The sequence below is a fragment of the Nematolebias whitei genome, chromosome 14 (genome assembly GCF_014905685.2).
Source record: "Nematolebias whitei isolate Nwh7 chromosome 14, NemWhi1, whole genome shotgun sequence".
NCBI classification, from domain to species: Eukaryota; Metazoa; Chordata; class Actinopteri; order Cyprinodontiformes; family Rivulidae; genus Nematolebias; species Nematolebias whitei.
Window position 1 is genome coordinate 922,518 of NC_056511.1, and position 16,568 is coordinate 939,085.

The 16,568-nt window shown below is 46.7% G+C and overlaps 1 protein-coding gene across 1 annotated transcript in view; it reads left to right on the top strand.

Annotated features, from left to right (window-relative positions):
* The window catches only part of adamts2a (ADAM metallopeptidase with thrombospondin type 1 motif, 2a), a 103,448-nt gene that overhangs the window by 69,271 nt on the left and 17,609 nt on the right, over window positions 1–16,568 (top strand). Inside the window, exon 16 of the mRNA XM_037688179.1 lies at window positions 7,887–8,020. Within this exon, the coding sequence (XP_037544107.1) occupies window positions 7,887–8,020 (134 nt within the window). The remainder of the gene's footprint in view (window positions 1–7,886; window positions 8,021–16,568) is intronic.

Sequence of the window (16,568 nt, forward strand, 5' to 3'; positions counted from 1 at the left end):
CCACCTGCTGTGTGGGCCCCACCTGGTTCGTATAAGTTACGTTAAGAGCGGGTAATCGGCTCCCAAATAGCTTTTTCTTCAGCCATTTAGGAGTCAGTGAAGCCCGACGCTTAAAGGGCTACGCCTATACTCATAGAATCTGGGGTTACAGTACGTAACCAACATTCTATGTCGTATAAGCTTTGCCCTTTAAGGCTGTCGCTTAGTGGGTTAAGGGCGAAGCAGATGTGGTCCTCGCCTCACTGGGTCCATTTGAACACCGTATGAAGCAGAAGCTTGCCCAAAAAACATCTTGTCACTCAGCTCCCCATGTGCGTAATTACGCATTGCGTAATTATGTGTGCCATGCACAGACGCATGTTGTGTAACTATGCGTTCTGAATGCATGAACGCCCCAGAAAATTTTCAACGGGGAGTGAAGAAGTTGAAAAAGGGGGGCCATGAACCAACCGGTTTACGGCTGAACAGTATGAACAGATTAATAATAACAAGTGAACTGATTATAATCAAATGAACTGATTGGTAACAATAGTCATGGACTGATTAGTGACAATAGAATCAAAATAACAATCACAACTTGTGACTGATAACATCTCACACTATAAAGCATGCAGACAGATGTGAGCTTAAACGGGGTTCCATGAAAACAATAATATTCATTCTGTTAGAGCATTAAGGACAGAATGTGTCATGGAACGAGCCGTCACATCACGTAAATAGAAGCGAATGAATGAGCAGGGTGTTGACCACGCGGCCACAGTGCAAATGTCCTGCATTGTCATACCATTATGCAAAGCAGTCGAAGATGCGATACCCCTGGTCGAGTGTGCCCTGAGGTTGACTGGAGGCTCTAAATCTGATGCTCTGTAGGCTTCAGAAATGGCCTCACACAGCCAGTGTGACAGGCGCTGGGTGGATAACGGGCGACCTGCAGATGCATCTCTATAATGCACAAACAAATGTTGAGTTTGACACATTACAGCTGTGCGCACTATGTAACACATCAACGCCCGCACAAGACAGAGAAGATGGAAAGATGCTTCTTCTTCTGATTTGTAGGGGGAGGGGAAAACCCCTCCAATGATATCGCTCTTAATTTAAAAGAGCTCGTGATGTTTTAGGCATAAAAGCTGGGTTTGTTCTTAGATCAGCTGAGCTGCCGTCAGCCTGAATTCTGAGACATGACGGAGCGACAGAGAGGGCAGATAATCGCTCACCCTCTTAGCGGATGTTAAAGCCAGCAGCAGGGCTGTTTTAAGAGACAAGAATTTAATTGGGACCTGATCCAGAGGCTCAAATGGAGCTTTGATCAGGGCTCGCAGGACCAGCGTTAAATCCCACTGTGGAGCAAGTGGGTGTGAAACAGGCCTGCATCTTTGAACACCTTTAAAAAAACGCTTCATCAGCAGATGATTAAAAGCTGTTCTGACCTTGAAAACCATGTGACAGGAAGAGATGGCTGTAGCATACGTTTAATCGTGCTGAACGCCAGTTTTCTGTCCATCAGCTGCTGCAAAAAGGACAGCATACCGCCTAGAGGACATGAGGTGGCCTCTACACCTTCTCTATACACCTTTACAAAAACGCTTCGTCAGCAGATGATTAAAAACTGTTCTGACTCCAAAAACTTTGTGACAAGAAGAAAACATGGCTGCAGCATATGTTAATCATGCTGAACGCCAGATTTCTGTCCATCGACTGCTGCAGAGAAGACAGCACGTCGTCTAGTGGACATGAGGTGGCCTCTACGCCTTCTCTGTATACCTTTTAAGAAACGCTTCATCAGCAGGTGATTAAAAGCTGCTCTGTCCCCGAAAATTTCGTGACAGGAAGAGATGGCTGCAGTGTACGTTTTAATCGTGCTGAATGCCAGCTTTCTGTCCATCAGCTGCTGCAGAAAGGACGGCCCACCACCTAGTGAACATGAAATGGCCTCTACACCTTTCTCTGTAAAGCAGCGCTAAAAAGCTGTCCACTTGATGTGAACAGCGCTGTGGTGGTTGCAGCACGTGAATCCTGAATCGTACGCACTACATCTTGAGAGAGATCCATCCTCTCTAAATGGATCCGCTCAGCAGCCAAACCAAAGGTGCTGGCCTATTCTGGGTAACTCCTGATCACTCCTCTCGCCTGGAGGAGAGCGTCCTCCTTCCACGGCAGGTTCCACGAGTGCCCCGATAACAAGTGTCGTAGGACTGGGAACCATGATGCGTTCACGCACTTGGGACAGAAGAGCTGTCAGTCCCTCCTCCTGAGCTCGGTTCAGAAAACTGTGATATCAGAGGGAGTGAGGGAAGTGAAGAAGCATTACAACCACAGGCTGTGAGCAGAAAAGTCCACCCCTAGCGGTGGTTCGTCTCGTGGGCTCAATGATAACCATAGTTGACATTGAGCGTTCTCTCGTGTTGCAAACAGGTCCACAGCCGCTCGCAAGATTTCTGCCACGTCTGAGCCATCAGCTCTGGATGGAGGGACCCTGGTCCCCGTGTTGCAAAAAAAACCGTCTTTGGACATCACATCCGTCCCCTGTTCAGAACACAGGAGATGTACCCTACTCCAAAGGAGAGCAGATTGGGTGTGCCCCACACACATTTCTTACAGTTCAAAATTGACAAATCTAGAATAAATCTCATATTTCCGGTTTGTTGGGACCAGGGAGTGACGAGAGAGAGACCCTGTGTTTTCCTCTCCTTCTGAGACCCTGGAAATTACATTAATCAGAATTTCCTGAGCTTCTGCGAGAGGGGACGAGATCTGTTCTAGAAATGACAGAAAACGTCACTAGAGTTTCTCTGCACCAGGTTTGAGCTGTACTGCAGCGTGAATCCCCTGATGAAAACGGTTCACCTATCCGTCTGGAGCGCGCGCTCGTTGCCACTCGTTTATAAAGTTTATAAAGCGGCACGCGTTTATGCTGTGGGCTCACATGCATGCTGATGTGAGCTGGTGCGCGCTGAAGGAGAAAGAAAGATGCGATGCGCGCCCCCGAGCATGCAGGCCATGTGCGTGGCTGCCGATGCTGCGGGACGCGGCCCCTCTGTGCTGTGCTCACGTTGGTGCTGCTGCTCCACATAACGCTCGGGGAGCGGGTGCGCATATGAGCTGACATGCACAAAAGAGTCGTGTGTGTGCGCCCTCGTTGACGTGACGTCTTAGGCGAGGATTGTCATGGGGGCACGCGTTTGACACTGGTGCGGTCAGGAAGCAGCGCGCGGCATTGGTTGAGGGCGAGGTTACTACTGGGCTCGGTCTGCAGACACGTTCATTCTTGGCTGCGAATCACGTGAGCTTTTGAGTGATTCATTGAGCTGCAGTTTTAATTACCATACCATACCATACCAACTTTATTTATAGAGCACTTTATGCACCCAACAGGACCAAAGTGCTTTACACAATTATATAATACAATACAATGATAAAATGGAAGGGTAAAATTTAAAACAGGAATAAAATAATAAAATAAAATACAAACACAATAAAACAAGGTAAAACATCTCAGATTGTGCTAAAAGGCCAAAGAAAAAAGATGAGTTTTAAGAAGGGACTTAAAAACCTCAATTGAAGAGGCCTGTCTTATGTTCAATGGAAGGTCATTCCAGAGCCTGGGAGCTATCACAGAAAAAGCTCGGTCCCCTCTAAGCTTACGCTTTGTCTTCGGGACCTTCAGAAACAACTGGTCAGCTGACCTGAGTGAACGAGAGGGTGTGTAAGAATGTAGCAGCTCAGACAGGTATGGAGGGGCATGGCCATTTAAAGCTTTAAAAACAAATAAAAGTATTTTAAAATGAATCCGGTAATGCACCGGCAACCAATGTAAAGAGGCCAAAACAGGAGAAATACTGTCAAATTTCCGTGTACCTGTTAAAAGTCGTGCAGCTGCATTCTGAACCCTCTGAAGCTGGGAAATACATGAATCACTAATACCTATGTAAAGTGCATTGCAGTAATCTAGCCGTGTGGTCACAAATGCATGGATTGCTGTTTCAAAATGCTGTCTGGGAAGAATTGGTTTTACTTTAGCCAGCTGCCTCAAATGAAAAAAGCCTGACTTTACAACTGTTTTAATTTGAGACTCCATCCTAAGACCAGCATCCATCTTGACCCCTAAATTTGTAACAACTGGCCTGACATACTGAGCCAAAGAGCAATCAACAGGCAGAGAGTCTTCATTCGAGCTGCCAAAAATCACTACCTCTGTCTTGTCTTCATTTAATTTCAAGAAATTTTGGGCCATCCATGCCTTCAAATCCTCCAAACATAGAAACAGAGACCGAAGAGAAGTGGAATCTGCTTTCTTTAAAGGTAAATAAATCTGTGTGTCATCAGCATAACAATGAAAAGCAATCCCGTATTTCCTAAAAACAGAGCCAAGAGGAAGGAGATACAGTAAGAACAAAAGAGGACCCAAGACTGAGCCCTGCGGAACACCACATGATAGAGGAGCAGAGGATGATCTATTGCCATCAAGACAGACACAAAAAGTGCGTTTTGTCAAATAAGACTTAAACCAGTCTAGAGCTGTTTGACCAAGGCCCACATATTGTTCCAGACGAGCAATTAAAATCCTGTGATCAACTGTGTCAAAAGCAGCTGATAAATCCAACAACACCAAAACAACACAGTCACCAGAATCAGTTGCCCAAAATATATCGTTAAAAACTTTTAAGAGAGCTGACTCTGTGCTATGAAGTGATCTAAAACCAGATTGGAAAATCTCTAAGATATTATGTTCAATGAGATAAGACATTAGTTGCTTATAAACTACCTTCTCAAGAATTTTCGAGATGAAAGGCAATTTTGAAATTGGTCTGTAGTTCGCTAGGACAGCAGGATCCAAATTTGATTTCTTAATTAGAGGCTGGACAACTGCATGTTTCAGATTTTCAGGAACAACACCTGAGGACAAGCTACTATTAACAAGAGCAAGGATCGACAGACCTATAGTATTAAAAACCTCATTGAACAGTCGAGGTGGAATAGCATCATCTGGAGAACCAGTTGGCTTCAAGTGACTAACGACCTCCTGCAGGGATTGCAAAGTCACACATTCAAAGCTATTAAAAACAGCAGGGCAAGACACAGTATCAATAGGGTCATACACAATGGGTATGATCTGTGCCCTAATAGAAGTGACTTTCTCAACAAAAAAGTTTAAAAAGCTTTCACAAACAGCAGGGGAAGTCTCCACAAAAGCACCATGTGGGGCATTTAGAACAGAGTTAATAGTTTTAAATAAAATAGCTGGATTGCAACTGTTTGATACAATTATATTTGTCAGGTATCTTCTTTTAGCGTCTTTTACAATCCTTTGATAACAGCGCCAGCATTCCTTCAATATTTGCAGCGACACCTGCAAATTATCCTTTTGCCATTTTCGTTCAGCTTTACGACAGTTCCTCCTGGCAGCCCGAGTGTCGTCATTTAACCAGGGTTCATGTTTGGATTTTGCAAGTCTAGTTTTTAACGGTGCCACCGAATCCAGAGCTGCTTTGCTAGTAGAATAAAACCAGTTGCTGATATCCTCGGTTTTATTTCTGACAGTCTCTGGGATTGTACAGTTCTTATTAAAAACAGAAGAAAACTGAACAGCAGTAGAAGGGTTAAGAACACGACAGAACCGAACTGGTGCACATGGTTTAACCTTAGTAATAGACTGCTTTATCTCAAATAAAACAGGCATATGGTCTGAAAATAACGGGTCACCAATCACTAAATTAAAAACTGGTAGACCATAAGATAAAACCAAGTCAAGAGTGTGTCCATGCTCATGGGTAGCACCAGTTACAGACTGCACAAGATTAAAAGACTCAATAACATTAAGAAACGACTGAGCCATAGGTGAAGTAGGACAACAGATACGAATATTAAAATCACCAACCAATAAAACTCTGTCATATCGTGGCATGATATCAGCCAAGAAATCAGAAAAATCACTTATAAAATTTTTGTTATATTTAGGGGGCCGATAGACCACCGCACACAACACTGTGTGGGAGCTAAGAAGTTCAAAGAGACCAAGCTCAAAGCTACCAAAACGGACTGGATGCAACTGTTTACAAGTAAAACAGCTTTTAAAAACCGCTACTATTCCTCCTCCTCGTCCAGACATCCTTGGAAAATTGAAATAGCAGCAGTTTTGCGGCAAGAGTTCATTAAAAACGCTGGACTCACCCATACCAGTTGTCCAAGATTCCGTTATGAATAAGAAATCCAGGCTTTGAGAGGAAAAGTAATCCTTAATGGCGAAGGTTTTGTTAGCTAGCGACCTAGCATTTATCAGACCGATCCTGGCAGAGATTGGCGGATCTCCGCCACCATCTGACGTCCGAGATTCCCGGCGAAGAGGTCGCAGGTTGTGAAGATTCACCACACGTCTATAGGGCCGAGGAGTGCAGGGAAAACGGGGCTGGAACAGTCCATCATGGCCTCCATCAACAGGCACTAAACAGGTACCCACAGGATCCAACACACGTAACGGGAAGTAGAGGCGCGGCACCCGCCCACGAACATTGAATGGGTCTGGACATCGATGCCCCAAAGCAGCCTTCAAACGCACCAACCAGCCGCTACGTTTGCCACGGCGCTTCCGTCGAAAAGGTAGAGGCCAGAAGCGACACAGGTAAGCTGGAATGCCCAGCAACAAGGGCGGGGTTTTTCCACTAGTAGGATTCCACGATAACATATTATCAGTCGAGGCTCCAATCGAAGCTCCAATGTCTAGCAATTTTTGGCGATCATAGACAATCCGAGCGTTTACACTTGCATTGAGGATAAAAATAGACAACAGAAAAAATAGTAGGAGCAGCAGACAGCGAGCCTCAAACACTGGCGCCATCTTGCCCAACATGTTATTCAGAAAACCTTCTTTGAGGATGAAGGAGCGGAGCCGCTGTGAGGCGTGTGAAAATTGTTGACGCCACAGGAGCGCGCGTTTGACACCACTGCGGTGAGACGTGTGTCGCTCCTGCCAAGAGCGAGATGCATTACTGGGCGCTGAAGAAAAATGAGAGCCGATTACCCGCTCTTAACGTAACTTATACGGACCGGGTGGGTCCCACACAGCAGGTGGGTGTGGACTAAACTTTTCAATGCAATGCTTCGCATAACGGGATAAACCCATCAGCGACAGCTCTTAAAGGGCGAAGCCTATAGGAAATAGAACAGGGCTTTGGTCCTCACAAAGTAACATAAACAAGCACATTCACACACACACACACACACACACAAAGAAACAGGAATATTTAAAGTGGATTCCTTTAAGAAGTGAAGGAGTTAAAGGGAGGAGAGCAGTCTCTCTTCCAAGAGCAAATTCCTGACTGATGACTTTAGCATGCCACAACACACACACACACACACACACACACACACACTGTTACCGCAAGCTGAACCTGGTCTACAGAATGTGTCCCACAGAGTGCTCATACTGCAGGGACTGGATGTCCTCAGACCTGAGGAGGAGGAGACCAACTGTCCTCACAATATCACCAGAACACACAGTGTGAACCGTGTGTGTGGGTGTGTGTGTGTGTATGTGTGTGTTTTACTTTGTGGGGGACCAATTTTACAAAAAAAAATCCTACATTATGGGGACCAAAGCCAGGATAAGTCTCGTTGAGGGGTTAAGTTTAGGACTAAGGTGTGAACTGCGGTAGGGTTAAAGTTAGGCATGTAATAGTACTGGTTAAGGTTAGGCATGTACTAGTACTGGTTAGGGTTAGGCATGTACTAGTACTAGTTAGGGTTAGGCATGTAATAGTACTGGTTAAGGTTAGGCATGTACTAGTACTGGTTAGGGTAAGAGTCAGGGTTAGACTAATGAATGGAAGTCAAGGCAAAGTCCCCAAAAGTACGTTTACAAGAACGTGTGTGTGTTTCTGTGTGTGCAGCTGACCGGCGCTGTCATCTTTACTGTCGGTCCAAAGAGACGGGGGCCGTGGTGTCCATGAACAGAATGGTGCATGATGGGACGCTGTGTTCTTACGAAGACGCCTACAGCGTGTGTGTCCGAGGAGAGTGTGAGGTCTTTATTGATTGTCCTTTGGTCTCCCGTTCTGTCTCACTCTCTGAACGCTGGTTCTCCACAGGGCTGGTGTTAATGTAGGAATTAAAATTAAAAAACAAACGTCCAGTTTGTCTAAACTACTCTGGATGGGTTTCCAGGCAAAGTGTGACTGTTGAGTCACCGTCCACACAAATGTCCTTTGTCCCCTTCCATTTGTCCCCTTACGCTTCAAAGTGCCAGCTCCTGAGCAGAAATATTAGTGGGGCGGATGTTCATTTCCTGAATCACTAACTACACTAACTTTACCAGCTGCGTTACATTTTCTGTAAAACTTTATTTTGTTTATGTGTTGTTTAATATTTGATTTGTTGTTTTTCTTGTTTTTGTGCACAAACTTGTTGCCTTTTTTCTTCCTCCCACGAGTCGAGGTTGTCTCATGAACAACAGTCAGAGAAACTGACGCCTAACCCCTACCATTCTGTGTTCGTCTGTCTCTCCTTCCTGTCCTCTCAACCAGCCGGTCAAAGCAGATGGTCTCTTGTCCTGAGCTGGTTCTGCTGGAGGTTTCTTCCTGTTAAAAGGGAGTTTTTCTTTCCACTGTCTCCACTGTGCTTGCTCAGGATGGGAGACTGCAACAAAGCCAAGATTCAACTTGTCTCCTGGATTCCTTAGATAGAGAACTTTACTAACTGGCTTTGATGTGAATGTTCCTGTAAAGAGTCCTAAGACAACTTTGTTGTGATTTGGCGCTATATAAATAAACTGAATTGAATTGAATTGAATTAACTTCGCCCCACCTCAAACGGGGATAATTTCACCACTTCATTGCACGACTAAATTAATGATCAATGTGCACAGCGTAGCTCTGAGCTCAGCTCGGTTGTTAGCATCATATCATCGAGCTAAAACCAGACGAATGGGTCCATCGGGCAGAACATCAGATGCCTCAACTGGGACTGTTGGAGATGACTGTTCGAATCACTGGCGGCATGTTCCGATCCACTTGATGAACGCGGGGCGCAGAATGGTACCGCCCCATAACAGTAAATAAGTACAAAACTGAGAAGGACTCACTAAAACTCTTTTAAACGTCCACTGAAAATTGTCAAACTAATTGATAAATACACAAAAGAAAACGTTGGTTACGTACTGTAACCCCATATTCTATGAGTATAGGCGTAGCCCTTTAAAGCTGTCGCTGATGGGTTTATCCCGTTATGCGAAGCATTGCACTGAAAAAATTTAGTCCACGCCCACCTGCTGTGTGGGCCCCACCCGGTCCGTATAAATTACGTTAAGAGCGGGTAATCGGCTCCCAAATAGCTTTTTCTTCAGCCACTTAGGAGCCAGTGAGGCCCGACGCTTAAAGGGCTACACTTATACTCACAGAATCTGGGGTTACAGTACGTAACCAACATTCTATTTCGTATAGGCTTCGCCCTTTAATGCTGTCGCTGATGGGTTAAGGGCGAAGCAGATGTGGTCCTCGCCTCACTGGGTCCATTCGAACACCGTTTGAAACAGAAGCTTGCCCAAAAAACATCTTGTCACTCAGCTCCCCATGTGCGTAATTACGTATTGCGTAATTATGTGTGCCATGCACAGACGCATGTTGTGTAACTATGCGTTCTGAATGCATGAACGCCCCGGAAAATTCAACGGGGAGGGAAAATATGCTGAAAAGAGCCATGAACCAATCGGTTATGGCTGAACAGTATGAACAGACTAATAATAACAGGAGAACTGATTATTAATAATTTCCTTTTAGCCATCCTATTTGTAAAAATAAAAAAAATTAAAAAAAACCTGCAGTATGACTTTTTATAACTGTTTACTGTTTTTGCTGTTGTCCATTGTTGTCATCTTTCTTTGTTGAAATCAGGTCTCTCTTGTAAATGAGTCCTCGAGGCTCAATGGGATTTACCTGTCTAAATAAAGGTTGATTGATTAATCAAATTAACTGATTGGTAACAATAGTCGTGAACTGATTAGTGACAATAGAACCAAAATAACAACCACAAATTGTGACTGATACCAACATCTCACACTGTAATGCATGCAGACAGATGTGAGTTAAACGGAGTTCCATGAAACAACAATATTCATTCTGTAAAACACTAAGGACAGAATATGTCATGGAACGAGCCGTCACATCACGTAGATAAAAGTGAATGAATGAGCAGGGTGTTGACCACGCAGCCGCAGTGCAAAATGTCCTGCATTGACATACATTATGCAAAGCAGTCGAAGATGCGATACCTCTGGTCGAGTGCGCTCTGAGGTTGACAGGAGACTCTAAATCTGATGCTCTGTAGGCTTCAGAAAAGGCCTCACACAGCCAGTGTGACAAGCGCTGGGTGGATAACGGGCGACCTGCAGATGCATCTCTATAATGCACAAACAAATGTTGAGTTTGATACATTGCAGCTGCACGTGTTATGTAACACGTCAACGCCCGCACCGGACAGAGAAGATGGAAAAACGCCTCTTCTTCTGATTTGTGGGGGGAAGGGAAAAACCCCTCCAACAATATCACCCTTGATTTAAAAGAGCTCATGATGTTTTAGGCATAAAAGCTGGGTTTGGTCCTAAATCAGCTGAGCTGCCGTCAGCCTGAATTCTAAGACATGACGGAGCGACAGAGAGGGCAGATAAATCACTCACCCTCTTAGCGGATGTTAAAGCCAGCAGCAGGGCTGTTTTAAGAGACAAGAATTTAATTGGAACCTGATCCAGAGGCTCAAATGGAGCTTTGATCAGGGCTAGCAGGACCAGCGTTAAAACCCACTGTGGAACAAGTGGGCGTGAAACAGGCCTGCGTCTCTGTACACCTTTTAGAAAACGCTTCATCAGCGGATGATTAAAGGCTGTTCTGTCTCCGAGCCCTTCGTGGCAGTAAGAGATGGCTGTAGCATACGTTTTAATCGTGATAGACGCCAAATTTCTGTTCATCAGCTGTTGTAGAAAGGATAGCACGCCACCTAGTGGACATGAGGTGGCCTCTATACCTTTTTCTGTACACCAGCACTGAAAAACTGTCCACTTTGATGTGTACAGCGCTGTGGTAGATGCAGCACGTGAATCCTGGATTGTGCGCACTACCTCCTGTGGGAAACCCATCCTCTCTAAGCAGAACCACTCAGCGGCCAGACCCACAGGTGCTGGCCTATTTCTGGGTAACTCCTGATCGCTCCTCCTGCCTGGAGGAGAGCGTCCTCTCTCCACGGCAGTTTCCACGGGCGCCCCAACAGCAGGCATGCAGGACTGGGAACCATGGTGCGTTCACGCACTCGGGGGCCACCAGGAGAGCTGTCAATCCCTCCTCCTGAACTCGGTTCAGGAACCGTAAAATCAGAGGAGGTGGAGGAAACGCGTACAGAAGTGTTTTGGGCCATGGGCTGTGGGCAAACACATCCACCCCCAGCTGTGGTTCATCTCGCGGGCTCAGAGAAAACCATAGTTGACACTGAGCGTTTTCTCGTGTCGCAAACAGGTCCACAGCTGCTTTGCCAATTTTCTGCCACGTCTAAGCCATCAGGTCTGGATGGAGAGTCCAGTCCGCGTGACGTGAGCTGCCCCTGGACATCACATCTGCCCCTTTGTTCAAAACACCAGGTATGTAAACTGCTCTGATGGAGAGCAGATTTTAGTGAGCCCAACACAGTAGCTTTCACGCAATGTGTAACATCTGGGCTGAACGCACACCCCCCTGCTGGTTTATGTACGCAGCAGTCACCTTGTTGTCTGTGTGAATCAAAACGTGTTGATTCTGTAGCACAGGAGCAAAGTGTTGAATCACGTTCAGCACCGTGCGACACTCCAAAACATTTATGTGGGCAGATGTGTGATGGGGCCACAGCGCCCCTACTGCTTGAGATAGGCATGCCCCCCCAGCCTGACAGCGATGCGTCCGTGAAGACTGGCACGTGTGACGTGGGTCTGCTGACGGGGACTCCCTCCAACAGAACCAGGGTGTTTCCCCAGTGTCGGAGGTCTGCTCTCACAGAGGGAGGGGCAGTGATCATCCGTCTCTTTTGTTTTACTGGATCCACACACAGACGCGCAAACCACCTCAGGAGGCGTCTCATGTGTAATAAACCCAGCGGGACAACTGTGTTGGCATCATTCCTAACAGCTTCATGACGGAGACAGCTGTTACCACTCTGCCAGGTCTTACATGACGGAGCTGGTCTTTTAAAGTGTTGATTCTCGTTTGTGATAAACGAACCCTCATGGTAGTTGAGTTTAGCTTCACTCCCAGATAAACAATTGTCTGGGCCAGGAAAATTGAGCTTTTCTTCCAATTTATGGTGAAGCCCAGATTTAACAGGTGTGATGTCAACACCTGAGCCTGCATCACTGCTTCCTGTCTGGAGCGTGACAGCAGCAGCAGGTCGTCCAGGTAAAACAAAACTCTCATCCCTGCTCTGTGTAACAGATGCAGGGCTGTCTCCACACACTTTGAGAACGTATGAGGCACGAGAGGATAACCGAACGGCAGCCTGCTGTACTGATACTTCATCCCTTGAAAGGAGAAACGCAGGAATTTTCTGTGTTTTGGGATGATCGGTATGTGAAAATAAGCATCTTTCAGGTCAACGGAAAACAAACCAGTCGTTTCTCTGGATGTTGTCCAACAGCTGTCTGGTTGTCAACATGTGAAACGGTTTGTCCATGATCACCTTGTTGAAAGCTGACTGATCCAAAATCGGTCTCATCCCTCCGGTCCGTTTGGGAACCAGGAAGTAACGTGAGTAAAACCCTGTTTTTTTTCTCTCCGTTGGGAACTCTGGAGATTACTTCTTTTATCAGAAGCTCCTGGACTTCTGCATTTAGGGATGAGATTTGGTCTGGTGATGACAGGACCGTCTCTAAAATTCCTCCGAACGGAGGGGGTCGGGTTGCAAATTGTAACGTGTAACCTTTGCATAACACCCTGGCCATCTATCTGTCTGGCGAGCATGTTTTTAGCCACTCTGCGTAATGTTCGTGGAGTGGACGTGCGTTTAAGTGATGCGTCATGTTTTGTACGGATGTCATCCAGTCCGCCGCCTCGACCGCCGTCATGTGTCGCGGGAATGTTTTCCGCATGACCCAAGGCAAGGCTTCTTGAAAGGGCTCTGAACGCGCCTGTGTACTGCGTTCGGATTGTGTTGAGTGGAAGCATGTGGCAGCTGATGATGCCGTGGGGACGTGCGTTTGACGCCACTGCGGTGAAACGCGTGTCGCTCCTGCCGCGAGCGGTGTCCTGCGCTGGGTTCGCTTTGAGATGTTGCATCTATGCCGCCATGAGCGGGCAAGTGCTGCGAAGCAATGAGTGAGACTTCATCTACGCCATGCCATTTGAATGAAGACTGCGAACCCCGCAGAAGCACACGTTTTCTCTGGTGGGACGCGCGCCGCTCTCGCTGGAAGCGAGGTTCGTCACTGGGTTCGCTCAGCTGTCTCACGCTTATGCTGCCATGAGTGGCCGAGCGCTGAGACGCGGTGGATGAAGGCTGCCCACGCCGCGGCGGCACGCGTTTGCTTCGATGCGGCATGTGTCACTCTCACTGACAGCGAGGTCCTCCACCGACCCGACCTGTGGTTCCACATTTATGGCAATGTGGGCCGGTGAACGCCAGGGAGCTGTGTGTGCACCATCTTCAACGCAACGCTGTTTAGGTGAAGGCTGTTAGCGTCGCGCAAGTGCGCGTTTGACACCGCTTGGGTGAGGATCGTGCAGCTCGGGTTGACAACGAGTTATTTCGCTTACCATTGTGTCGTGTGAGCGTCTCGTCATGTCTTGGAGCAACGGTGAGTTTAAAAAACCCTTATTTAAGGACACCGTCTCGTTATGTGTGGAGGGTGTGTGTGCAGCCGATGTGAGTCCATCCGAGCTTACAGACTAGCTAGAAACAGACACTTGATCATTGAATGATGTTTTATTCAACATTTGTGTCATATTTACACACACCCTCTGCAGACCATCATTCTGAATCTTTTCCCCCATGAGCTCTGGGATTCGTTGGCCCAGGGCGCCGTCTGCTGGGGGTCTCTGGGAAAAACGTTGGACACTCTGTTGCCGGGATGAAGAGGGCCGGACGGGCTGAAGCTCAGCGAGACGGCCGTGGAACCATCTTGCCACCGGCTCATTTCGTGTGGAGGGTGTGAGAGAGAGCCACTGTCAGATCATCTGAGCTGACAAACTGGCTAAAAATGGACACTTTCATCATTAAATGATGTTTTACTCCAAACTCGTGTCACCTACACACATTCTCTGCCACAACCGTCATTTGCTCTGCCATTTGTTGTCTTAGAGCGCCATCTGTTGGCGATCTCAGGGAAACGCTGAAAAACTCGGTCCTCCGGCTGCGATGCGGGCCGGCAGACAGCAAAGAGGCACACCGGTTGGGGTTGACGTCAGCTGCTCTGCAGACGGAGCGTTCTCTCCTCCCGCCTCTGAACATGTACACCAACAGCGTAACGTGTTGTTCGCTGCAGCCGTCTGGAACGCATGCTGGTGAGCTCAGTCGAACATCGGTGTCACTGTCTGGATTATGCTAACCGGAGGTGCGGGACGCTAGTCCACCTGGCCATCTTGCTCCGATGAAGCCTCCGTCAGGCTCGGCTCCAGGGGGCACTGAGGGAAAAACCGCTCAATGAAAACCCCTCTGCTCTGGTGATGGGCGCGGGCTGTGGAGACCGGCCCCCCAATCTACCAGGAAAACCGGCTGTGGTCTCGTCCCGTAGGATGCCCTGTTGGGAAAACGAGGCCAGATGGGGTCAGGACGGTGAGCCGGAAAAGGAGTCTAGAAAAAGAACCCTCCCGCCGGTTCGGATGATCCGGCGGGAAAAGGTGCGGGATGTAAAAAAGGTCCCTTCATGTCAGCCACTCCTGGGTTATGCGGGCAACCCCAGAGGGTGCCGTCGGCAGGGAGCGGTGTGATCGCCGATGCGAAATGAGGTGGGATGAGGTGAGCATTCACTCAGCCCCCCTCCACCGACACTATGCTCTCCAGGAGGGAATGAGCCGCGGGGGGGCGCTGCTGACACTTCCTGTCCCGGAGGAACCACCCGATTCGCTCCAGGGGTCGGCGATAAGAGGAAAATTACAAGATGGCGTTGTCCAGCGTGTAGCGACCTGTCACTGAGAAATACTCCTCGGCGCTTACCTTGAAACAAGACTGCTCGTCATCTTCTCCTCGGGGAGGAGAGCTCACCGGGACGACCGGAGGTCGACGTGACGGGCCAAGCATTCTTAACAAAGGTTGGTCATCTACACAACTTTCCTTCTTCGTTCTTCTGACAGTGCTATTAGCTCACTGAAGAAAAATGGGAGCCGATTACCCGCTCTTAACGTAAATTATACGGACCGGGTGGGGCCCACACAGCAGGTGGGCGTGGACTAAATTTTTTCAGTGTAATGCTTTGCATAACGGGATAAAGCATCAGTGACAGCCTTAAAGGGCGAAGCTTATACGAAATAGAACAAACACAGTAAGTTCAGTAAAGAAGTAATTTACATGATTTATTAGGAGGAATAGTTTGTGGGGAAAATTAATTTTTAGGTGGGGCTGTACCTCACCTGCCCCGATGGACCAGTCGGCACTCGCTTCAACATGTACGAATGCTTGCTTGTTGTCTTTTTTTACTTTCTTTTTTCTTTTTCCAAAATATTTTAAATAATAAACTTTAATTAAATTCAGTTAAATTCAGTTTATTTATATAGTGCCAAATGATAACTTCAGGAAACGGAACAGAAACATTCATATATATAAAAAGTAAGTTAATAATGTTATTATCTAAAGAGCCAACAGATTGCAGTGAGTTTTCACTTCATCACAGTTTCTCATCCTAAGCAACTTTGAATAAATTTTTTTTAATATTTTTATGATATTTTCATGATATGTTCAACTTATGTTCAAGGCTTAAAGACTTTTTTCTTTTCAAGCAAACCTATTCTGCCTCCACATGATTTTATCATCGATTTTAGTTGCACTTTGTAGCACTTTGAGATTTTTGTTAATGAAAAGTGCGTTACAAATTAAATTCATTATTATTATTATTATTATTAACTTAATAAATATTGACGTCTTATCCTATTACACCTGGTCTCGCCTGGGGCCTCATGTTCAAATGAAATTTACGCTCAAAAACGTGGCATACACCCTTTTTCACTTCAGCTAACTTCAGACGTATCAAGAAAGAAATTAGTTCAGCCCCACGCCAACTTCATGGCTGGTGTACGCACGTTTCTATGGTTACTGTTGTATGTAGGTTTCTATGGTTACTGTCGTACGTGCGTTTCTATGGTTACTGGCGTACGCACATTTCTATGGTTACTGGCATACACATGTTTCTGTGGTTACTGGCATATGAACGTTTCTGTGGTTACTGGCATACACACGTTTCTGTGGTTACTGGCATACGCATGTTTCTGTGATTACTGGCATACGCATGTTTCTGTGGTTACTGGCATACACACGTTTCTATGCTTACTGGCATACGCATGTTTCTGTGGTTACTGGCATATGCACGTTTCTGTGGTTACTGGCATACGCATGTTTCTGTGGTTACTGGCATA